Consider the following 23,410-nt stretch of genomic DNA (forward strand, 5'->3'; position numbering starts at 1 on the left):
CAATGGTTTTAATCTAAATTAATCAGTCTTATCCAAGTAACTAGACTAATATATACTATTTGTTTATTTTTATATTAGGGTAGAAATAAAAATGTTTCAACGCTTATTTAAAAATGTAATATATATTTGCATTTTCTTGTGTATAACGTGAAGAATATTTGTTGCCGTTTCTATTGTAATAAACGTTTGTTATATATAATACAATTTGGTAAATGTAAGATACTTAAAATCTTCTAAATCATGTGTTGTTAAGTTAGTATAATTAAATTATTGGAATATATTGTGTAATTATTTTGTTAGTTTTATATTTATTTTAGTACAGTTCCTATTTATACTAAATAGGGATGCTTGAAGTTGAATCTAACTGAACATTTCTATCAGACATGTAGAAACAAATCATACAGGGATGTCCTGAAATGAAAAACAGATATTAATAACAGTAAAAAAAAAATGTCGATCCTATTAATTTACGTACCTTTACACCTACAAAGATTGCATGTTCAACTGAAAATAATGTAGTTACTGTACATACATTTAGCATATTTATACCCAAAAGCAACTACTAAAGAGGGCACCGGATAAAATTTTTAGTACTGCAGGGAATTCAGTGGAAACACTACATGTTTAAAAAAATAAGAGAAATGAAAAATATATACATATAATCATTAGGAAAGCAGTTTTATTTTATTTATTGTAATTATGTGTATAAGGAACTTGAGAAAAAAATGATAAGAAACAGTTCTGTTAGATCAGTTATATACAGTGTTGCAATATTTTACCGATAAAACTATAGGTGATTCTCTGACTACAAATGAGAAACATACTTCATATAGTGAATCACATAGAACTAGGACTGAATTAATTTTGAAGGATTTACAATAGATGCTGTAATTATGCTACATCGCATCAGACACTTCTGTAACTAAATTCATGTCAAAGCTCTGTTATTCGGCTTTACTTTTTATTATGTCATTTTGCCGAAGTGTAAACAACACATTTTTTCTCAGCTCTGAAGATGTTGCCCAATTACAAACCAATAAAACACCATTTGCGGAAAGTTTTACTTTTCCTGTTTAATTAAAAAAAAAAGTGCTGTTGGAAGCTTACAGTGAATATACTCCATCGATAAAAACTTGAGTATTGATTTCGGCATTTTAGAAACAATAATTTAGAAACAGTTGGCAAAGAACACCCTGGTCAATGGAAAAAGTTCGAAGATGAGGAATTGGAAGCATTAGGTACTTGACCAAGATTCATGTCAAATGCAAGATGAACTTGCTGAATCGTTGAATGTTACCCGTAATTTGAGCAAAGGCACGATAAAAATAAAGTAATTTCTCAACATGACGACACTTGACTACATGTTGTTCATGAAGTCAAAAAATACTTAGAAATTCTGAAATGTAATATTTTACCCCACCCACCATATTCACCAGATATTACTCCTTGAATCACTACTTGTTCCGATACATGGAACACGGTCTGGCTAAGCAGCGCTTCCAATCTTACGAAGATAGGAAAAATTTAATAGGTTGGTGCATAGCATCAAAAGATGAGTTGTTCTTTTAACCCAGAATCCGTATGCAGACAGAAAAAAGTGAAAAAGTAGTGACTGAAAAAAAAAAATCCTCAAAATTAATTCACAATCCTAATATTTTCTTGATTCCATTTATTTTATGTTTTTCCTGATACAAAATTAGTTCTAATAGTCCTATTCTATATAATTTTTTACCTATTTTTGGCGGAAAATCACCCGCGCTTGTATTTTTTCAATTATTTATTACAGGAAATAATAGGAATCACCTTTTATATTAAATTTTCTAAATATCTTTAAAAAAATGAGGTACATTAAATATAAAGCATTTTTTAATAGTTGTCATAGGAAAATTGTTAAAAGCAAAGTGTGTAATAGTTTCCAATGCGGGTGATTAAAAATAGCAAGCTTACATAAAATTGGAGATAAACAAACACCTAGTGGATGTATAATTTTTATTATTATAAAATAATACACATTATAATACTAACACAGTTTCTGGACGGATTAAGTTTTTTTTTAAGTACATGTAATGATTAAGTACAATAACTATAATTATAATCAAGTATTTTATACTCAACATATCAATATTACCATGTCAGTTTAATTTAAGGAACAATTGCATTACTATTCAATTCGAGGAAACAATTTTCAAAACAATAAAACGTCTATTTACATTATTAGGAAGTTGTTAATAACGAACACTTAAGGCTTTTATGTTTTATAAAATTTAGAATAGTAGGTTTATAAAGTTTATAATTTTGTCAAACATCTCTATTTCACATTTTTATATCCCAGTTTATTCTCTCTAACATTGACTGCAACTAAGAAAGTCATAATTAGACTCCAGATATCGTGTCCAATGTGCCAGAGATGGACTTTTAATTTATTAAAAATGACATATTAATAAAAAGTAAAACATGGTCTTTTGTATTAATCTTGTAAGTAGCCATAAATAATTTTATATATATTTTTGCTAAATACCGTAGCCTAAAAATTTATTGTAATGTCATGGCATCCATGACACAAATTCACTCGGCAAAAATTCTAACCTGCAGCTGAAATAAACCGATACAGTCTGGGTTTGACCAAATAGTGACTCAGTCACCTTAGCTACCATGACTCCTCACTATCACTAGTATTAAATTACTTTGTTATTGTTCGATTACATTTGAAATATTTCAGACAGATAAGCATAAGTAAAAACCGAGTATTTTTTGCAAAACCATCACTTGAGAAAGAATATAAGATGTGAGCGAGTTTTCAGAATTGTTACACAAACAGAAATGACCTTGTCAATCTGCAGTTTAATTTTATATGCTGGGAATAATCGTTACTCATTACAATTCAAACTTAATAAGCATTTAGAAAATAAACTACTCATTTGTTTCTAAGAAATCATTCATTTGTAGATAAAATAATTGCTTAACCTTTACATGTGACTGATTATAAGCAGTTTCTGTTACTTAGGATACGTTGAACATGATATCCAAGGCAGTCACGTTAAAATAATATACAACAGAGAAAAACCCACGGAAATTATACAGATAATCAAGGACTAGGAAGAAAACTTCGTTTCCATTTTTGTTACAATGAATTGAATGATAGTGAACAACGTATAAGAACGAAACTGAGAATGCGGAATAAAGAGGAATGTTCCTGCTAAGCTTGAAATTTGCTATGAATGAAATAATAAGGATACTATCCACTACAAATGTACAAAGCCTTCATAAATGATTACAAGCCATGTGATCAGAAATTTGTTTGAACAGTAATTTTATTTCCTTCACGTTGGCAATTAAATTTCGGTAAAATTAAAACGATAAGATCAAGATTACATTAAAATACAATATTTTGTTTCATCAGATGTGATTGGTGTAATTTTTTACGAAATTCTATTCAACCAATCAGCAATCACATTATTTCAAGCGTAGACATAACGATTTGTCATTGGTCATTGTAAACGAATCAATAATATTGGTGATGCCAAGATTTAGGAATTTTTAGTTGACAATGCAATGTTGGGTTGCCTTATGAAGACCCTTGAATGGACTGCTGGTATCTGTCTACGTACTTGTCATTCCCCCACTTCTCATTGTTGGGTATTTTCCATATGTCACATTCATTTTAGTCTGTACATTTGTAATGTTTCATTATTTCAATGTACTACCACATTCTTGATTTCGTTCAATATTATGTGCTGTTTTGATAATGAAAATTAAAAGAATAGTTTTTAATTTTATTTAAAAATGTTCAGTCCTTGAATTTTCTCGTATATAATTTAAAATATAACTTTTTGATTAAAGTTTTAAATATACGATATCGTGATAAATTTAGTAGACGAAAAACACACTTCACTGACTTAGAAGCACCCTATGTTTATCAATTATTGTTAATCATTTATGTTCAATTTTCTCGACAATGAAATTGTAATTCGCCATGACTTTGATAACTTTGAAACCACTGCAACTACAGGGTGATTCACAACTTATCCAAAAAAATATGGGGGGAATAGAAGCATCATGAGAAATGGAGTCAATATGTTAAAAAAATTTTTTGTAAAATCCTTAGTTTCCGAGGAAAAAATTATTGAAGTTGTAGTGCATTCAACCATTACATAGCTGGACAATTGTAGTCCCTAGTGTCACTCGCAATACGTGTGGAGAGCCAAGTGGCCTCAGCGACTCCGAATACTGAAATCCGATTTTACAATCTAATCGTCGTTGAGTTAGTGTCTACCTGTTATCTGTGGTGTTTACAATAGTTTTTTAGTAGTTAGTGTCAAAAAGATGGAACCAAATGTGTTTACACATCGCATCGGTGGATAAAATTTTGATACAGTTGTAACATTAGGATGTCAAATTATTTTATGATTTAGAACCACAAATTAATTTTATAAATTAATAGTAACAGTAACGGCAAAAGCAGTTGAGTTTGTTGATATAAAATAGGTGCTATAAAATTCTATTTATTTCTTTCCTTGCGAAATTCTTTTGAATTTTTGTCCGTATTTATCATACTGCAGCCATGCCGGTCGCATTGTGCGGTTAGCTTTTACAGTGGACCAGTTTCCAGTGCCGTGCAGAAGTGTATTTTTAAATCATTTTCGAACTGCCCTTTTTAATTTTTTTTACAAAATTGTATTTGTAAGAGTCCCCGTACACATGTACATGTACAAATTTTTTTTTGAATAAGTTTTAAATCACCCTGTACTATTAATAATTGCCCTATTGATTCATTAAGTCTAAAAAACCCCATTCACAGTGCAGTTTATTGAACGGTAATATATTACTTCGATATGGCGTCTTTTTTTTACTGAATCTTTACAACGGCCCTACATATTCGATTGCTCTGTCGATAAAAATAGAGTATATTTTTCTAGCTTCAACGTTTACTAATTACTCACAAAAGCAATAAATAGCTGCCAGAAATGATCACACACTGTCAATGAATTGAAAACCATTGCAGCGATTTTAAACATATTACTCAACGCCTTCGATAAGTTGCACTGTGGATAATTTATTCATCAAATATGATATTATTTTATACACTGATCCATTGCCTTTTTTAAAGTTTACCATTTGTCAGCAGATGATAATATAAGGTATCAACATCAAATACATTAAACAAATTTAGGTTGGAATTTTTTAATAGTATAATAGGCCAATAAGGTACTATACAGGGTGTATCACGGAGAGGGCCCAGTTTAAAGTAAATTTAATTCTGCATCCATTAATGTAATATACAGCACCAACTTGAATACTGTTACATTTTGGCCTATAGTACTATAACTACTATACTATACTATAAAAAATGCATAAATATACATAGTGTTCCATTTGAAATAACAGATTGATGACGACTTCCGGTATAACCGGAAGTGCGAGAAGGTTGACACTATTTTCATTGAATAGATCTTTTTGATAAACCCCTGTATACAAACTTTCAGATTTCAATTCTTATTACTTTTTGAGATAATCCTACTGGTCCTCTTCGTGGTACACCCTGTATATGTAAAATGCATAATGTAGAAAGGCTATTCCAGCGGACCAAAATACGGCTCAACAGTGGTTGAAGTCTTCAACCAATTATTGAACTGGTGATCATATAGTTCAATACAATTAGTCATTGTTATGATCAGCTTCAGAAAACTGTCCACTTTTCTTTCATTTCGTAAACTATAGAAAATTAGTATAGCAATTTCAAAGTTATACATCTCTAAAACGGTCAACATTAAAGGGTGTTTGGAGGGAAGTAAGTGTATTCTATCTCCCATTAAAATTGACACTTTAAAACCTAGGATTTTAAACTTTAAACAATAAATACACACAGAACACGTCACACTCAAATATTTTTAGGAACAATTTTGTTGTTCCTATTATGTTTCCAATAAATTTCCAATTGGATTTAATTTTTTTTGTTTTGTCTACGCAATTTATTTTGCTAATTACAAGTTACGATTTTGTGCTACCATTCTAGCTGCCTATTTTATAATACGAAAATGGTGTAGATAAAGACAATTATAATTCTGTCGAGTTGAAGCTGGCACAAGATAGAGACAATTTTTTAAATAAATAAAACATAAATTTTTTTATAAAAGTACACTATTTCTGGTCGCATAAGCTTCTGTAAAATATAATAAATAAAGCCGTAAAATATAGTAATAAAAGTCATTACCTTATTTTCACAACTAGACCAAAATTCAATGTCAAGGAAGTAGTATTTGAATAAAAAAATTAATAAATAAAAATAAAATCATGAGTAAAAATAGAAGGAAGAAACCTTTACCAATATAAAACACAAAATTAGTTAGCACCAGTCCCTCCCAAGCAAAATTACTAATATAGCAGTCCATTGCTTTAGCTTGTAAGTTAGAAGACTTAAAGGTAGAACATATAGACAATTCAATTATGCAGGAAATAACTGGAAAAGTAGAATAATGAATCAAATATTCATCAAAAAGTGCATACCACTAATAACTATATTCTAAAATTAAAAAAATATCAATCTGCTTTTTTAAAAGCACTGGGAGCAATGTTAAACACACTAATAGGGAAGTCTATATCTTTGCATCTTTGAGATTTTTTTTATCCTAATTTAAAATGTTTTTCATTTTACTTTGTAGTACTTATTTCTATAAAATTTTTCCAGCCACGTTTAGGTTGAAATTTTTTTTTCCTTTCCCAGTAATTTCATCACAAAAAGCAACTGTCACAATATTCTACATGAAGGACACTCTGTAGGTTGATCTGGCATTGAGAAAATGTTCGAAACTGTCAACTTGCCTGAGGGTTTGCAATGTAAATGTTCCTCAATAAACTGACATGGGCATGTCAGAGAAGCGCAATGACGACCACCTGCTGCGGGAGGACTAACTAAGTGACCCCTAACTCTATCTCGTCCCCAACGTGATATATATCGTAAGTATAGTAAGGTGGCTCTCTCCTAGAAACAGAAAAAAATATATATTTATATTAGCAGCCAACCTTAATAAGCGAATTGTTATTATGAGCATGCCAAGTGCTGTTAGTGCATCATTTTTTATAGTACTGATATTTTATTCTGAGAAGTGGCAATAAGTGGATCAAAAATGTTCTAATAGTAATTATTTTTAAGTAACACCATTACATAATGTAACACGACAATATTGTAAATACGGCAATGATATGTTTTTTAAATTGTATGGAAAAAATTGTTGTGGAATTTAATTGCAAATGTTACTCATTTTTAACCAAAGGCTAATCAAAATATATACAGGGTGTACTGGTTTATATACTGGTGTACAGAACCATTAACGTAATAAGCAAAAAAACAAATGAAGATTTTTCATTAAATGGACCCTAAGACACATATATGGAAAACCAATATCCTTCAAATCCTGCTAGAATTCTTTTATGTACCAACTGTTGAATTTTTTTAATATTAAATCTAATTACACTACATTACTGACAAAAATGCCCTTGCAATTTCTATATACAGGGTGTCCCATTCATGTTTCAAAAAAACTTGTGGCAACTTTCTCATGGGAAAATAATGGGGGTAGTTCATGTAACATTAGACGCCCTGTTTTCGATATACAGTGTGTTGAAGTTGTTACTTTCCAAATAGTTTTGCGTAATTATCTTTAAATCGGTTAAAGATAAAAATGTCAAAATTTGTACATGAGTAAACATTAACTGTGCGTTAAGAATAATGTGCAAACGGTTCCTTTCTGAAAAGCAGTGTCGTCGATACAGGTAATTGAAGGGGTACAATCGAAGAAAAAATATGTTAAAAGTCAAAATTTATTACATTTCTAAACGGTTTTGTAAACTCCAAAGGATACTACAAAAAAAAGGTGTACTTGTCGAAATTCGGTAGCATGTACCATTTTCGAGAAAAATGAAGTTGAATTTTTTTTGCTCACACAAAGCAGCACAAGAACATTAACAAAATATTAAATTGAAAGAGGACCTTACCATTGAGAGAGCTGAAGACATTTAGCTACCAACAGTATTCGCATTTAAGACTATAATTTTAATTTCTTATATATCACATGAAACAGTTAAATTGTAAAACATTTAACTAAAAAAAAAAAAATTAAAATTTATTATGTCTCAGTTTGTTGTAAACTAACATATAAAAAAGTAAATCAAAATAAACAGATTATGGTAATTAATTATCTATTAATTACTAACTTTAGATTTTGTAGACTACTGCACTACCATTAGTAAAATAAACAATTGTTGTATGGACTGAATTGTTGATAGACATGAATGCTTAAAAAAAGTGATAAAAACAGAAAAATATTAGGAGACTCGGAGACATACAAAACAAAACAGTTGTGCAATCAAATAAATGTGAAACTCGAAATAATACAGTAAATACTGATATTGTCCCACATTTCCTTCTATGCCAACTTCATTTTTCTCGAAAATGGTACGTGCTACCGAATTTCAACAACTATACCTTTTTTTTTAGTATGTTTTAGAGTTTACAGAACCGTTTAGAAATGTAATAAATTTTGACATTTAACATATTTTTTTTCGATTGTATCCCTCAAATTACATGTGTCGGCAAAACTGCTTTTCAGAAAGAAATCGTTTGCACATTATTTTTAACGCGCAGTCGATGTTTGCTTGTGTACAAATTTTGACATTTTTATCTTTAACTGATTTAAAGATAATTAAGGAAAACCATTTGGAAAGTAACAACTTCAACACGCTGTATCTCAAAAACAGGGCGTCTAAGAAAAAACTTTACATGAACTACCCATGAGGACATGCACACAAGTTTTTTTGAAACATGAACAGGACACCCTGTATATTTAAATATATATCAGTTTTTTCGTATATACTTAGTAATTTAAAGTATTTTATTTTTTATATTGTTTTTCTCAATTAATGTAACATTATAGCCACCAAGACTAATCGCCTATATGAGAAGGGTAATCATTTGTGAAATCAAGTATGCACTATTGATGAATTTGAGAATTCTCTTTTTAATGATTACCCCCTCGAGAATATACAGGGTGTTAGTAGTTTGACTGCCTTAATTGTAACAGACGATGTAATACATTAAAATAAACAAAAAAAACTTATACGACATGTGTCCTAAACTCAACCGTTTCCGAGAAAAAAATTATCAAAATCTCCAACTTGATGTACAAAAGTTCGATTAATTAAGGAATACTGACATAACTGTGTCCATAAAATACAATGTTTATCACTTTTTTGAACTTCTTTATGCTTAATTCTAAAAAATAATTAGCATTGTAATCAAATTAAAATTCTATAAAATTCATATCGAGCAATGTGATATGGCGCGGCGGTTAACACGAGGTACTAAGCAGTCCAGCAACCAGCAATATGCAATTCAGTTGGTATCTGGAATTCGACCGTGATGGAGTGTTTTTTGCGTACCACTTCCTTTCCTTGAGGTGTTTCTCCTTGCTTTTTTAAAATGTTTACCATACGTAATAATTTTCCAGCAAGTGCGCAAAAATTGGATTCGAAGGTGTCATATGTGCACATGTTGTAGTTTGTTTTGTATTTGTATTTTGCTTTTTGGTAAGTGCCTAAATTATTTTTAGTCTGATTATTTGGATGATATGAATCTTTGGGTATTTTAATTACATATTTTTCAAATTCATAATTTGATTAAAAGTTAAGTTCCTGTTTTAAGAGATTCATAATTACTAAATTTCGAGATAAAATTTATGCAAAACACTATTTTCATACTATAAAATCGATACATTTTATTATTTTATTTATTTAGAAACTGAAAAACAATTGTCTTAAAATTTACTAAATGATTGACAATAATAGTTCTTTACATTTTTTCCATAGGACAAGTCTGCTGCGTGCACACGTGGTACACATCAGTTGTGTAGCGTTAGGTTAAGTGCTGTTGTCACGTTCTGATGAAACTCCCCAATGTTAATGTTACGGCCCCTGTAATATACAACTTTTTTATTCATTTATCATTACTCTATCTTATGTTGAAGTAATGGCAGTCAAACTTCTTACATCCTGTATTTACAATTACGTGTTATGATATTCATGCTATATGAACAGTACACTTCAAAGTGAGCAACTAATTTATTTTGCACATAACGAACAGTTTTCAATATATGCAAGTTAAGAAAAATTTTTAAATCAACAGTGTTTTTATTGAATTTTTATGAAACTAATCTATTACCATTCTTTGACATTATTACATCTAGAACAAGATGATGACACAATTTATCATAGGATTTGTAAATGGTATCTTAATCTCCAAGATCAAAACTCTGTTTACAAAAATAGTAGGTACTTTTAACACTCACAAAAAAAATATTTGGAGTACTGAAAATCCACATACATTATGCCAAAAAAGTATCTAGAATTTGTCAATAAAACATGATATATTCAATTAATCATCAAAATTTACTTAAAATATGCTCCATTTGAAACAATACACTTTTTCCAACAAAAAACCCATGTGTCAAAGCACTTTTTAAATGTACATATATTCCAGTATGGATTTCAACTCTCAGTGATTTTTGTTTTATGGCTTCTATCGATGTGAAACGTGTTCCACGAAGTGGTAAATTGAGTTTGGGAAAGAGGAAAACTTAGCAGGGACCATATCTGCTGAATACAGTGGCAGCTCGATGACATTCGTTGAGCCTTTGGTAAAAAATTCATTCACAATTATTATTCAAACTTCGCGTCAGAGTAGAATACAGTGCTACCAATTTTCCATCAAAAAAGCAGAACTTTTAAATGACAAATTCCAGATATTTTTTTGGCAGAATGTACACATGAAATTAATTTACACATTGTGTGCCTTTAAATAGGAGTCAGTTTTTTAGGGGCACGTATTCTCCTGAATACGAATCTGAAATTCTTTTTTTTTTTTAATCAAATAGTCGTTATCATTAGAATTTTTAAATTGCACTTTTAAGTTTGTGTACCCTGCCGCTGTAATATTCATGTATTTATAACAAGTCTGTTGGCAATCTACAATGCAAGTGAGGGAGATAGTGCTGGTTAACGTCAACAGTGACGAAGCAAGAAGTAACGAGCACCAAAGAGCATTGTGAACGACTAAAGTGCGCCGTTATTTGAGGTTACACCAGCTTGTCCAGCTGGTGGGTACCAAAATTACTAAAACGGTTAAAAAAAATAAGTTTTTACGACGGAATTTGAATTTGATACGTGTTTCTAAAGATCAAAGGAAGCCTCTGTATAAACATGACCCCCACTCAAAGTTACACCCTGTATGTATGGTGTATATCAGGAGTGGTCAAACTAGTTCCTACTGCCCACTAGTGGGAGATTCAAGTTTTCATGGTGGATGGTTGAGGTTTCATGATGATCGTTACATGCAAATATGTGGAAGATGATATTCAATTCATTGATGCCTTTCCCTACCTCATACCTTTTAGAATCAGGTTTTGTGGGGTTAATCATATTATGACCGGGGAATATTTCTGTGACATGCCTTTGTTCTTCACAAACATTGAACCGTATATTAAATATTTAGTTTCGTAGCAACAGTGTCAAAGTTTTCATAAATAATTAAAGGTAATTTCAACACAAGTTTTTATATTTATTTTTTTTTTTTTTCAATTTAAGCAGCTGAACAGACTGAATGCAGAAAATTATTAACATTTTTTACAAAAACAGCTTCTAGAAATTTTGGAGGACGCATCTCTTAATATCATCATCAATATAATGGTATTTATGCATGATATTGGTGGTTTCCTTTTCGCAATAAATGTTGACAATACTTTTTTTTACCGCTGGATAGATAGAGATCTCATTCATCAGATCTAAAGGTAAAATTAGGAATTATCATTAAATTTTATGGCATATTTGCTGTAGGTTTAATGATTATTCATAAAATTTTCCATTCTAAATTGAAAACTATTTGAAACTATTTGTCCAAATGCAAAACCTTTTGCTTGCACTACAAGTGTATATTACTGTGCTAGCATCTGTATCCGTATCATAACACAGTCCAATCAGTTGGCGCTCAAAAAGGGGGTTGCCTGTGAAGTTTTAGGGGAGTTTTGAAAATTGGTATATTTATAGATTTTGACGTGCTCTTTCCGGATTTTTATTTTGCCACCTCTTTTTTTTCGGAAGTAGCCGCCATATTGGAAAAATGGCGCTCCAAAACGGGTTTTCGACGATATTTCCCTTCGGACTCACTTTACGATGAAAATAGTCATGTAATAAATTAAACTAGGGAACATTCCCTATAATTCATGTATCAACCTTTTTTCTGTGAAATTAATAGTTTCGGCGTACGAGCGCCGCAAAGTCTACTCCAACACACGTATTGGCCAACAAACTCATTTCCCACACCACCATGAGTAGAGTTCCTGGCGCGTTTTTTTTTAGTGATATCCCCAGTAGGCCTAATCCACATGTGAAGCACTGTTGACTAAATTTAGTGCATTCTCCTTCGCTTCGCTATCGCTGATGGACCAGGTTTTGCAAGTTCTTCGTCTTCAGAACTGAGCAAAACCTCACGGATAGGAAGTTCTTCCAAGTTATCCGCGATAGGGTTCTCTTCTCCGACTTCATCACCTTCTTCCTCGATTTCGTCGACGGTTTGCTGAAGAACTGTCTCCGTATCTTCCTCTTCATCACTGTCTTGCAGATCAACATCCGAATTGTCGCAGGTACCTACCATTGCAATTTGCGCAGATAACGGAGCACTTTAGTCCAGCCTTTCTGCATCCACGGGCTCCCCGATATCCTTTTTTACATTTACAAGAAATTAGTTTCAGCAAGTTTGCTGGAGCTGGGGGCTCGAGTGTGGTGACAGGAATTAGCCCATTCTTGCTTTGCTTTTTTTTTCCATCCCCACCGCTCTGCATTTTTTCCAACTCCATACCACTGCTGAACTCTACTCATGGTGGTGTGGAAATGAGTTTGTTGGCCAATACGCGTGTTGGAGTAGACTTTGCGGCGCTCGTACGCCAAAACTATTCATTTCCCAGAAAAAAGGTTGATACATAAATTATAGGAAATGTTTCCTAGTTTCATTTATTACATGACTATCTTCATCGTAAAGTGAGTCGGAAAGGAAATATCGTCGAAAAACTGTTTTGGAGCACCATTTTTCCAATATGGCGGCCACTTCCAGAAAAAAAAGAGGTGGCAAATTAAAAATACGGAAAGAGCACGTCAAAATCTATAAATATACCAATTTTCAAAACTCCCCTAAAACTTCACAGGCAAAACTTCCAACTGATTGGACTATTTGTATATTAAAATAAAGGGAAAATGTAACATTTAGATGTTACAGGAACAGCTGCTGTTTTTGTCATAAAATCTCTGTTTTGCTATAGTTAAGTATGTTTTGCAATTCCAATATATCACAATATTTAGTTACCAGCAGCTTGTAGGATAAATAAATGTTATTACTTAAATTAGTTTTTATAGACATATTTCCATAATTAGTACGAGTACCTATAAACTTCTCCAAATTGTTAAGTTTTAATAAAATTATTAATTTTATACTGCTAATTTTCCACCTTGCCCAGTGCTTTAACTAACACATCTAAGTGCTAATACTCCAAGAATAAGAGGGAAGAAGAAAGAGAATTACTTAATAAATGCCCATGCGTGTCATCAACCTGGACCAGACAGGACAGCAATCTCTCACGTTGTCTGTCCTGGGTGGTTTATTTGCAAGAATTTCCTCCACATACTGACAAGGGCAGAGTGCCGAAGTGATGTGTCTCGGGTTGTACGGGTTACCTAACATTTCATCCAATGTCCAATCTAACCTTCTCCTAAGAAAGTCTTTACCCCACCTTTGCAAATACCTCAGAAATAGCAGCTCTGCTTGACCCTGGTAGGAAAAAATTTTATATTACATAAACGAATAAGCGATACTTTGGAAAATGTTATCAGAATTACCTATAGAGAAGAAATGTTTTAGGTACATATGATAGGAATTTTGTAGTTTCAACATGCTGTTTAATAGCTATAAATTTCAAGGCGATTTAATTTCTAATTTGAACAAAACATTGTAAATAGATTTAATAAGTCAGACTATAATTGCTTTAGTCGTTTGGCATTGCAAAACAATATTTTAGAAACAACACATGCTAAGAGGGAGGAGGTATGAACATCTTATTAAAAACTGGTAACAAATATTTTTTATTAGTGGCTTTTTTACTTTAGACTGATATGTCTATAATTACTATTTTTTATTTTTATATACATTTGTTTAAATATGTTAGCTTTTTTCACCACTCACTATTTTAGAACATCCTTTGTCCTCTAAGAATTTTCTTTACATAACATGTATTGGAATTATCACTTAACATATTTTCTGCGCATGTTAAATTTTGGCATTTTTCCAAGTATATTAGTAACATTTTGAAAACATTTTTAGTTAATAATGTATATTGTTAATAGATTTGTATTTCCACTTTACCACAAAGAGATTTAAATATTATCCCCTAAAACAGCAGCTGATATTCAATAAAAGGATTTTAGAAAGTATTACATATAGCTTAATTATATATAAAGCTTTGAATTCTACTCACCAATGTAAAAATAAAAAATAAAAATAAACAATAGGAAAATTTTATTCAACAAACCACCAAAGCTAGAAATAGATCTAAGTATTATGCAAGCGCTAATAATACTACGTACTTTAAAAGCAAAGCTGAATAATAAAAATAAAATAGTTACGCGAGTCAAGTCTGTACGTTAATGAAATTAACTTTATGAAATAAACTCCCGCTTCTATAACAATACAGGTTGATTAATTTTAAAAGTACAAACTTCGAGGGTTAACAGATCTTGGAAAAATAATGCCAGTTGGTTATATAAAATTTATTTTAGAGGTTTATTAGGGAGATAAAAAGTTTTCAAAAAATTACATAAATATTAAAACCGTATGAATTTTTCTGTCTAACCGTCAAAGTAGTGGAGATATTTAGACCATATTTGATATACCCTAGTTAAGTTGTCATAAAATGTGTTAATATTATGCACTTTCAACAACCAGTGGCGGAGCTATGGGCACTTAGTATTATTAATTTTAAAAAAAAATTACCATCCTGAATAATATTAAAACCGATGACATTTTTTAAACATGGTTTAATTTCAGGCAAAAAATGTAATAGTAAAATTACATTCTCTCCAGGTTAAGAAGCTAATAGAAAAGGAGTTAAGTTGCAAATAAACTGCAATAACAATTAATATTCACTCATTTGTTTGTAATTCTTCGTGTATGTCAAACTATTCTTGAGATGTTGTCAGTTTTTAAATCTTGTGGTAGTAGTTTATTATTTATTTGTTGATAAATTAGTTCCACGTTTTTTCAATTTTCATTTATTACAACTATAGCTTCTACAATAGAAATGCACGAACGGCAGCACTGAACTATAACAGAAGATTTCCTAACAGAAGAATTCCATCACATCGTTTTTAGTAAAAAAAAACTGACATTTTACTGAGTATGGTATATAGAAACATAACGATAGAGAAGTGGAAGTAGAGTTCTCAACTCTACTGGAATGCCCGGGAGTCTCCGGAAATAATGTGATAAATCGCTCGTAGTAGGTAGCGACTTCCCTCTCCCCGCGTGCCGTTCCTTTATTTGTTTTTTGTTAAATATGTAAAGAAGAAGTACTAAATATTCAACCGAGCTGGTTTCGTCGATAGTTGCGTGGAAGTCATCTAAGAACTCAGAGCACTTAAACGTACAGAAATTATTGAACTTTCTACAAAACGATTATGTTAATCGATTTGGATGATTTACCTCTAAATGTCAGACAAAAAATGTGTATATAATTGGATGAAGCTCCCTCACATTTCGGGAGAGAAGTCAGGGAATAGCTAGACATGAATTATCCTGCCTGCTCGGTTTCCCATTCTAAATCTATTGAATTATTTTTTATGTTCCAGTTTGAAACTAAACGTATATCCATCTCCAGTGAATAATGTTGATTATATAATTCATTAGAAATTTAGCCAATAGCAATTACAAATTTTACGTAGTTACTATGTATTGATATGCGATTATACTCTTGACGACGTGGTATAATAGCCCGAGAGCCAGCGACCTTTTTTGATGACCAAAAGAGCAAAAGCTGAAAAGTTTTCCTACGCTTCATTTGGTGTCGCTAGTAAGAGAAACGACCTCCAGCTCGCGCACTTCCGGGGGGTATAGTTGCGGCAGCCTCCCAAACACGTAAAATAATAAAATAAAAAAACTAATACCGCAAAAGCTGAGACTTTGTCGACAAGTTAATTATGTTATAAACAAAAGAAAAAACGCAATCCGCTGACTTTAGAGTGGGGGGTTATGCCTCAGCTTTTCACCTAAAGAAGTCAAAAATATGCGCTAGGTAAACTGATACCGCAAAAGTTGAAATTTGGTAAAGTAATAGTCAACTTAACCAGTTATACGAAAAAAATGGTCCGCTGAAGTTTTTGTGGTGTATAAGTGCTCAGCTGACGAGTTGAAGGCGCAGCACATCGCTATGCGCGCGGGCGCGTTGCATCATTAACATTATCAGCTGAGCACTTTTCCCTCACTATATATAAAGCTGAGTATTTTTTTCATTTAACTTATTAAATTAGCTATTGTATTAACAAATTTCAGCTTTTGCGGTATGAGATATCTATAATTTTTCTATTTTTTAAGTCTTAGTAGTAATTATATAAAAATATACAACTTTTTTCGAATATTTATTTACAATAAATGATCTCACGAGTTTTTCAATTCAAAGAATTTTAATAAATATTCACATTTAAATACTTATGTTTGCATAACAAAATTATAAACAGTAAATATATGTATGTAATGTACATATAGATAAAGTTAGATAACCACTTCGGAAATTACAATCGCATGAGTACAAAACTGGATATTCGGTTCATAGTTTGAAAGATTCCTTTTTCCTCACCTGAACGTCATGGGTCCCAGCATCCAATACGTCCCCTCTCCTACTCCAATCTGGCTAACATGAGTGCCATAAGTAATCCTAATGTTAAAGTTTCAATGGAAGCCGGAGTCGGTAATAATCAGCGTTTTATTAACATAAGTCATCTATATAAAACACTAGGCCCTAAATTAAGCGCAGCACTGCCAGCTTTTCATGCCCTCACAGGTTGCGATTACAACCCATCATTTTTCAAAAAAGGAAAAACTCGGCCCTATAAGCTTTTACGCAACTCTGAAGTTTTCATCGATAGTTTTATTAAATTAAGCAACGTACCTGATGGAGGGATGCAGAATACATTTGATAGTATAGAAGAATATGTTTGTCGAATGTATGGATTTAAAAAAATTAACAAAGTCAACGAGGCTCGAGTTGCAACATTTTTGAAGACATATAATATTTTAAGAAACGATGACATATTCCATTTGCCAAAAAATAATATCGACGGATCAGCTCTACCGCCTTGCAAAATTGAACTGCACCAACATTTGCTGCGGACAACGTATATTGCAAATATTTGGGCACACGCTCATCTTCAGGTCCCAACAGAATTATATCCGACTGATTTCGGCTGGGAAGAGAAGGGGAACAAATTTATTTTTAAATGGTTCGAGGGTGAACAGCTGCCCTCTTCCCTTGGAGATATAATTATCGAGGATGAACAAAGAAATAGTAGAGGTTAGAATATACTAATATATTTCGCTCTATAATGAAATTTAATTATTTAAGTGTAAATTTTTGATTATTTAATTTACATATATGTAAAATACAATTTAAAAATATTTAAAAATATTCGTACTATATGTAATTATTTTTTATAATTAACGTTTTTTTAATAATATAACATAAAACACACCACAGAAATGAGACAACCCCCAAATCCAAAGCCAGAGGCTGTGCGGAAGGGGGTTACACTTGAAAAAACGCGGACAAACACCCTTTATCCATCGACATTGCCAGTGCCGACACCAGGGATCGAACCCGGACCAGAATAGGAAGTCTGGCCGAGAAATGCCTGCCACGGCATGCTCGACCGACTTCGCTACCGTGGTTATTATTATTACCATTATTATTATATATTTACAGATGATGAGGAAGAAATGGCAGGAATCGACATTGACTCCAGCGACCATGAGTTTGAGGGTGATGAATCGGAAGATGAAATAGATTAAATTTTTTCATACATAACGTTTACTGTAAATAAATATTCGAAAAAAAGTTGAATATTTTTATATAATTACTACTAAGACTTAAAAAATGGAAAAATTATAGATATCTCATACCGCAAAAGCTGAAATTTGTTAATACAATAGCTAATTTAATAAGTTAAATGAAAAAAATACTCAGCTTTATATTTAGTGAGGGAAAAGTGCTCAGCTAATAAAGTTAAAGATGCAATGCCCCGCACGTATAGCGATGTGCTGCGCCTTCAATTCGTCAGCTGAGCACTTATACACCACAAAAACTTCAGCGGACCATTTTTTTCGTATAACTGGTTAAGTTGACTATTACTTTACCAAATTTCAGCTTTTGCGGTATCAGTTTATCTAGCGCATATTTTTGACTTCTTTAGGTGAAAAGCTGAGGCATAACCCCCCACTCTAAAGTCAGCGGATTGCATTTTTTCTTTTGTTTATAACATAATTAACTTGTCAACAAAGTCTCAGCTTTTGCGGTATTAGTTTTTTTATTTTATTATTTTACGTGTTTGGGAGGCTGCCGCAGCTAAACCCCCCGGAACTGAGCGAGCTGGAGGTCGATTTACTTACTAGTGATACCAAATGAAGCGTAGGAAAAATTTTCAGCTTTTGCCAAATGACTACCTCAAAACGGTTGCTGGCTCTCGGGCTATAACCGTTTTGGTGTTTCGCCTCCTCCAACAATGTGAACTATGTCATGGTAACGATACTTTTTAACATTTGTCAATAAACGTTAAAAAAAAAATAGAACGCTAGTTAATTCATTATGTAATCGTATTGAATACCACTCGAGCAAACGAAAATATTCGATTATACTAACCTCCTCACTCGACGTATATCCTTAAAACACAACTCCAGCTACGCTGTCGTGGTGTTTCGCAGAATACGTCGCGTGACTCGGAAGTATAATCGAATATTTTCTATGCTCTTGTGATATTATAACTGAATATATCAGAGAATACATTTTACAGAACTGCAATACTTTAAAAATGTAATAAACAGAACGACAGTAAATAATTTACTGAAGCAATGCCCGGCTTGTATTAACGTTCGTGGGTGGTATTTTGAGCAACTACACTAATTTGATCTTAATGCTAATCCAATTTAGAGTATTTTGTTTCAGTTAAATTCTACTTATTAAATCTACAAATAAATAATGGATCTTATTATGCAGGGTGGTACAACTTTTTTTCTAACTTAAAGATACTAAGTGGCCATCATACCTCTACCATTGGTTGTTGAAAGACCTTGATACTCACACATTTTATAATACCTTAATTGTATACAGTGTATGTATACCAAATATTTTGCTAACTATACAAAACACTTCATAATTTTTTTTAAATAAGAAAATCATATAACAAACTGGCAACATTTTTGCAAAATTATGTTCTTTATTTATGTGTTTCTTAATTGCAAATTTATTTTCTATAAAAGAGAAATTTCTTTATTGCATAAACAGTATAAGTTTAATTTTGGTACCACTTAGACAAAGTGGTACATATAATTTGTAATTATAATAACAATAAAATTATATGGCGAATGCTTCCAGTAAATAATAAAAACATTTCAAACATTAACATACATTTTATTTAGTGCTGCTTTAAAGCAAAACCTTAATGTTGCTTATTGTTATTCTGTAATCACAGGAAACTTGTAATCAGGAACAGTAGCAACAATTACCATAAATTTAAATAATGGTCATCAGACATGCAGTAAATAATTAGTTTGTTAAATATTAGTCGAGAATATTTTTAGTTTCCATTAGTTAGTCCGAAAGAAAACATTCTGCTTTATGATAAAAAAAAACATTAAATAAGCACATTATATAGCATGGATTTTAAATTAACAAATAACAAGTAGGTATTCAGCGATCATTGCAGCGTAACACTGATATATTTGTTAAATTCGTAATTAAACGATTTATTAAAATCAAAAAAAATTTAAACGCTAATTATAATCTAGATAAGTGAAAAATACCTAGTACTCAAAAGTTTTTTAATAATTTGCATAGTTAGACAAATTTACAAAGCAAATCTTAGAATATAAAATATGTTAATTAAGGGAGATATCATTTCAATTTATTGCAAAAGATGTTTTTATACTGTAGTTATTAGTAACATTAGTGTTTTCAGAATTAAAAATAACTGATTTTGCTCGTTAAAAAATGAGAAAATGTTAAGTACCTATTTCAGAAAAATGGGTGACATTAAAGTACAACTAATATTTTTTTATGTTGACGAGTCACACTCACCTGTTTTCTGGACAATCTAGTAGTTCTACTGCCTTGTATAACAATATCATGGGAAGTTATATCCATACGCTGTTCCCAACCACTTGTGGGGTCCCTTTCTTGCTGTTCGATGCTAGTTTGTAGATGTGCAATACATGGAGCTGAATCCATATACAAGAAACATAAGTTCACCTTATGGCAACTGATTTTACCTCGATCATCAAGAGCTATTACAATCTTATGCCGCAGTAGCTGCTTATTAACGTGGGCCAGACACCTTTCTAAATTTCTTTGTAATTTAAATTTTAAGTACATTGACAGAAAAATTGCACCAGCATTCAATACCAGCCAAGCAATACCCAATCCAAAGAGAATCAGACCTGTCAGGCCCGAAAATAATAGTCCCAATAGAACAAGAAATGCTAGTGTTATCCATACTACCAAAATTCTTTTATAGCAGACATTATAAAGTGAAAAACGCACATCGTTTACTAACAATTCCATTGCTTGCACATATTCTTCCACTGTCAGCTAAAAAAATTATTGCATTTCAGATTATAAAATATTTTTAGGTTAAGCTAAAGAATAATTACGTATTGATACAAATGAATTAAATAGGTTACAAACTATAAAGAAAAATAATAAAATAATCATTAAAAAAAAGAAAATATTAATTTTTAATATGAAGCTAAAGATGGTTTTTATTATCCCAAATTTTATAAAATTTTATTTCAATATACTCCATATTTGAGATAAACTAGGTACAAAACATTTATCTATTTAAAAAATTTCCTAATTGGTGAAAAATAATTAAAAGACATGAAGTATTGCATGAATGGCGATACAAAGTTATTATATTTATTATAGCAGGTATTTCCTTGCCTGAAGTAATTATTGATAAAATTTTAATAGCACATCAAGGGTTATTTTCATAACCACAAGTATAAAAATGAAACATTTTTACTATACTTAAAAATATATAATTAATGCATTAGTAAAACAGTTTTTAAGGCCAATCCTGAATCGATTCATTAAAACACACAATAATGTAGATAAACGAATACTTTGTGTGTAGGTGATAACAGGAAGTAAAAATTATTTGGTATGTGACAGATTCTTTTTATGGTAATGTAACAGGTTATCGTTATGAGTATTGCATGCCATTCTTATCAGGTGCATGACTAAATTTTTAATCAAGAGAACATTTTTAAAATGTTTAAAGGATGAAGTACTATTATTTAAGTACAACATCATAATCAGAGACAACACTGCACTAAAATATATTTGTAATTTACAATATTTTTACTAATTTTTATAACATTAATGCCTAATTATTTAATTTTTGTGATTTAAGAATAATCAAAATTGTAGGTACTCTCCACAAGATTACCTAATATTGTTTTTACATTAATTTTCCTCTTGCTTAAAAATAAATATTTCTGCAGAAAATATCAACTTACAGTAAGGCCTTGAGCCATTAATTCTTCAGGCACTAGTTCAGGACGGAATTGTGCTGGTGTTACCCATGGGAAACGAGTATTTACAGGTAGAAGAGTAACAATAATATCTCCATTTGCTAAAAATAAATAAAACATTACTAAATGATCGAACGCTTTGGTTCCAACTTACAAAAGCCTTGTCTGATAGGTTCCACTGTTGCAACAGGTAGTTCCACATTTCTCAGTGGTTTTGGATCCAGAACAGCAACATTATTACTATCAGTTGATTTACTGAGGCTTCTCTCTAAATTAACCTGTACGCTTTCAGTTGTTATAACAGCAGGAGAATCTTTATTTTGTGTGGAATCTTCATCAAATTGTACCCAGCTTTGATTTGCAGGTGGCTGTGGAACAGGAGCCACAGTGTTGCTTTGACCCCCTTCAACTTTTTTCGTATTATTATTTTCACTCATTTTCAATTAAATATCACTATTCATACAAAACATATTAATTTCGTAGATTTATAATTTTGAGATATTCGTGAAACACATTAGTTTTAGACTAAATCCAATAACATTACATACAAATTTATATTAAAAATTAAAAAAATACTACTAGCACAACCATTTTGCGTATAAGAGCTTTCCGTATTCTTTTCACAGTTTTCACTTTTGCACTGACCCAGGGACCACTGACCGGCTTAGCGCTCAGCTAGTCATGAGACATGAGACTCATGAGCTACTCGCATGATATAAAGATCATAGAAGTCTATTACAGACAGAAAGTCAGAAACACAGGAACCACAGACCACCTAGACTGGCCGTATCTAATTCCAATGCACGGGTACCAGTGAATGCAAAATCCGGGGGAGAGGAGTGCGGAAGGCAATCTGATCGCGCGCATCTTTGAGCAGATCCGGATTAAGTAATATTTTTATTACATATTAAACATTATATTACATCTTATGAGAAATATTCAATTTTTAGTTTGTAATTCAGAAAATAGTATATTTTAGTGTCATATATTAAATAAAACTACAAAATAATTTAAATATATTTATTGTCCCTTAAATAACATTAATTTATTTAATATTTGCCCTTACAAGTTCTATTACATGATTACAATTGTTTGGCAAATTATCAAATTGATGTTCATGCAAATTTTCAAATATGTTCACATTCGGACATTTTTTTAATACATGATAAACAATTTTATTTTTCTGTAGCCTAGGTGTTCTGCTTTCATCATTATTTAAAAATTCTATTAATTTTTCCGTTTCTTAGCATATTACTACGACATCTCGAGATGGATACGTCAAACAACCACGATCTTTAATAAAAATTAATTGACTGTACGAATACTGAACCTGAAATGAGTTTTGTTTGCGATTTTTTTAATTGAAAAAAATATTTAATTAGTTTTCAGCTATCTCGAAATGACGGGAATTGGTAAAATTTCATAAAAATTTAAGACTCACATAAAGTAAACAATTAATAAAAATATTTTACAGTAATTCATTCATTATTTTATAATAACAATATCACGTTAATCACTACACTA

General features: G+C 31.3%; 1 protein-coding gene across 2 annotated transcripts; it reads right to left on the minus strand.

Annotated features, from left to right (window-relative positions):
* Positions 1 to 102: 102 nt before the first annotated feature.
* On the minus strand, positions 103 to 22,529 carry LOC108903770. Of its 2 annotated transcripts, none has more exons than XM_018706061.1 (5): positions 22,041 to 22,529; positions 21,872 to 21,987; positions 20,433 to 20,942; positions 6,820 to 6,979; positions 103 to 411 (listed from the first exon to the last, which is right to left on the minus strand). In XM_018706061.1, exons 1-5 carry the CDS (start codon positions 22,321 to 22,323, stop codon positions 335 to 337), a joined length of 1,146 nt encoding a protein of 381 aa, XP_018561577.1. In that variant the 5' UTR covers positions 22,324 to 22,529; the 3' UTR covers positions 103 to 334. The 2 variants fall into 2 exon arrangements, with proteins under 2 accessions (XP_018561577.1, XP_018561576.1); XM_018706060.1 differs by lacking the exon at positions 103 to 411 and adding an exon at positions 13,622 to 13,867 and having other exon boundaries at positions 6,886 to 6,979.
* Between the last annotated feature and the right edge of the window lie 881 nt (positions 22,530 to 23,410).

The sequence above is a fragment of the Anoplophora glabripennis genome, unplaced genomic scaffold (assembly GCF_000390285.2).
Source record: "Anoplophora glabripennis isolate ALB-LARVAE unplaced genomic scaffold, Agla_2.0 scaffold154, whole genome shotgun sequence".
In the NCBI taxonomy this organism is placed as follows: Eukaryota; Metazoa; Arthropoda; class Insecta; order Coleoptera; family Cerambycidae; genus Anoplophora; species Anoplophora glabripennis.

Coding starts and splice junctions, on each gene's coding strand:
- LOC108903770 (XM_018706060.1), bottom strand. CDS start 22,323: ATGAGTGAAAATAATAATACGAAAAAAGTTGAAGGGGGTCAAAGCAAC. Junction 20,943..21,871: donor TAATGGCTCAAGGCCTTACT/GTAAGTTGATAT, acceptor TAATTTTTTTAG/CTGACAGTGGAAGAATATGT. Junction 13,868..20,432: donor CTAGATTGTCCAGAAAACAG/GTGAGTGTGACT, acceptor TTTTCCTACCAG/GGTCAAGCAGAGCTGCTATT.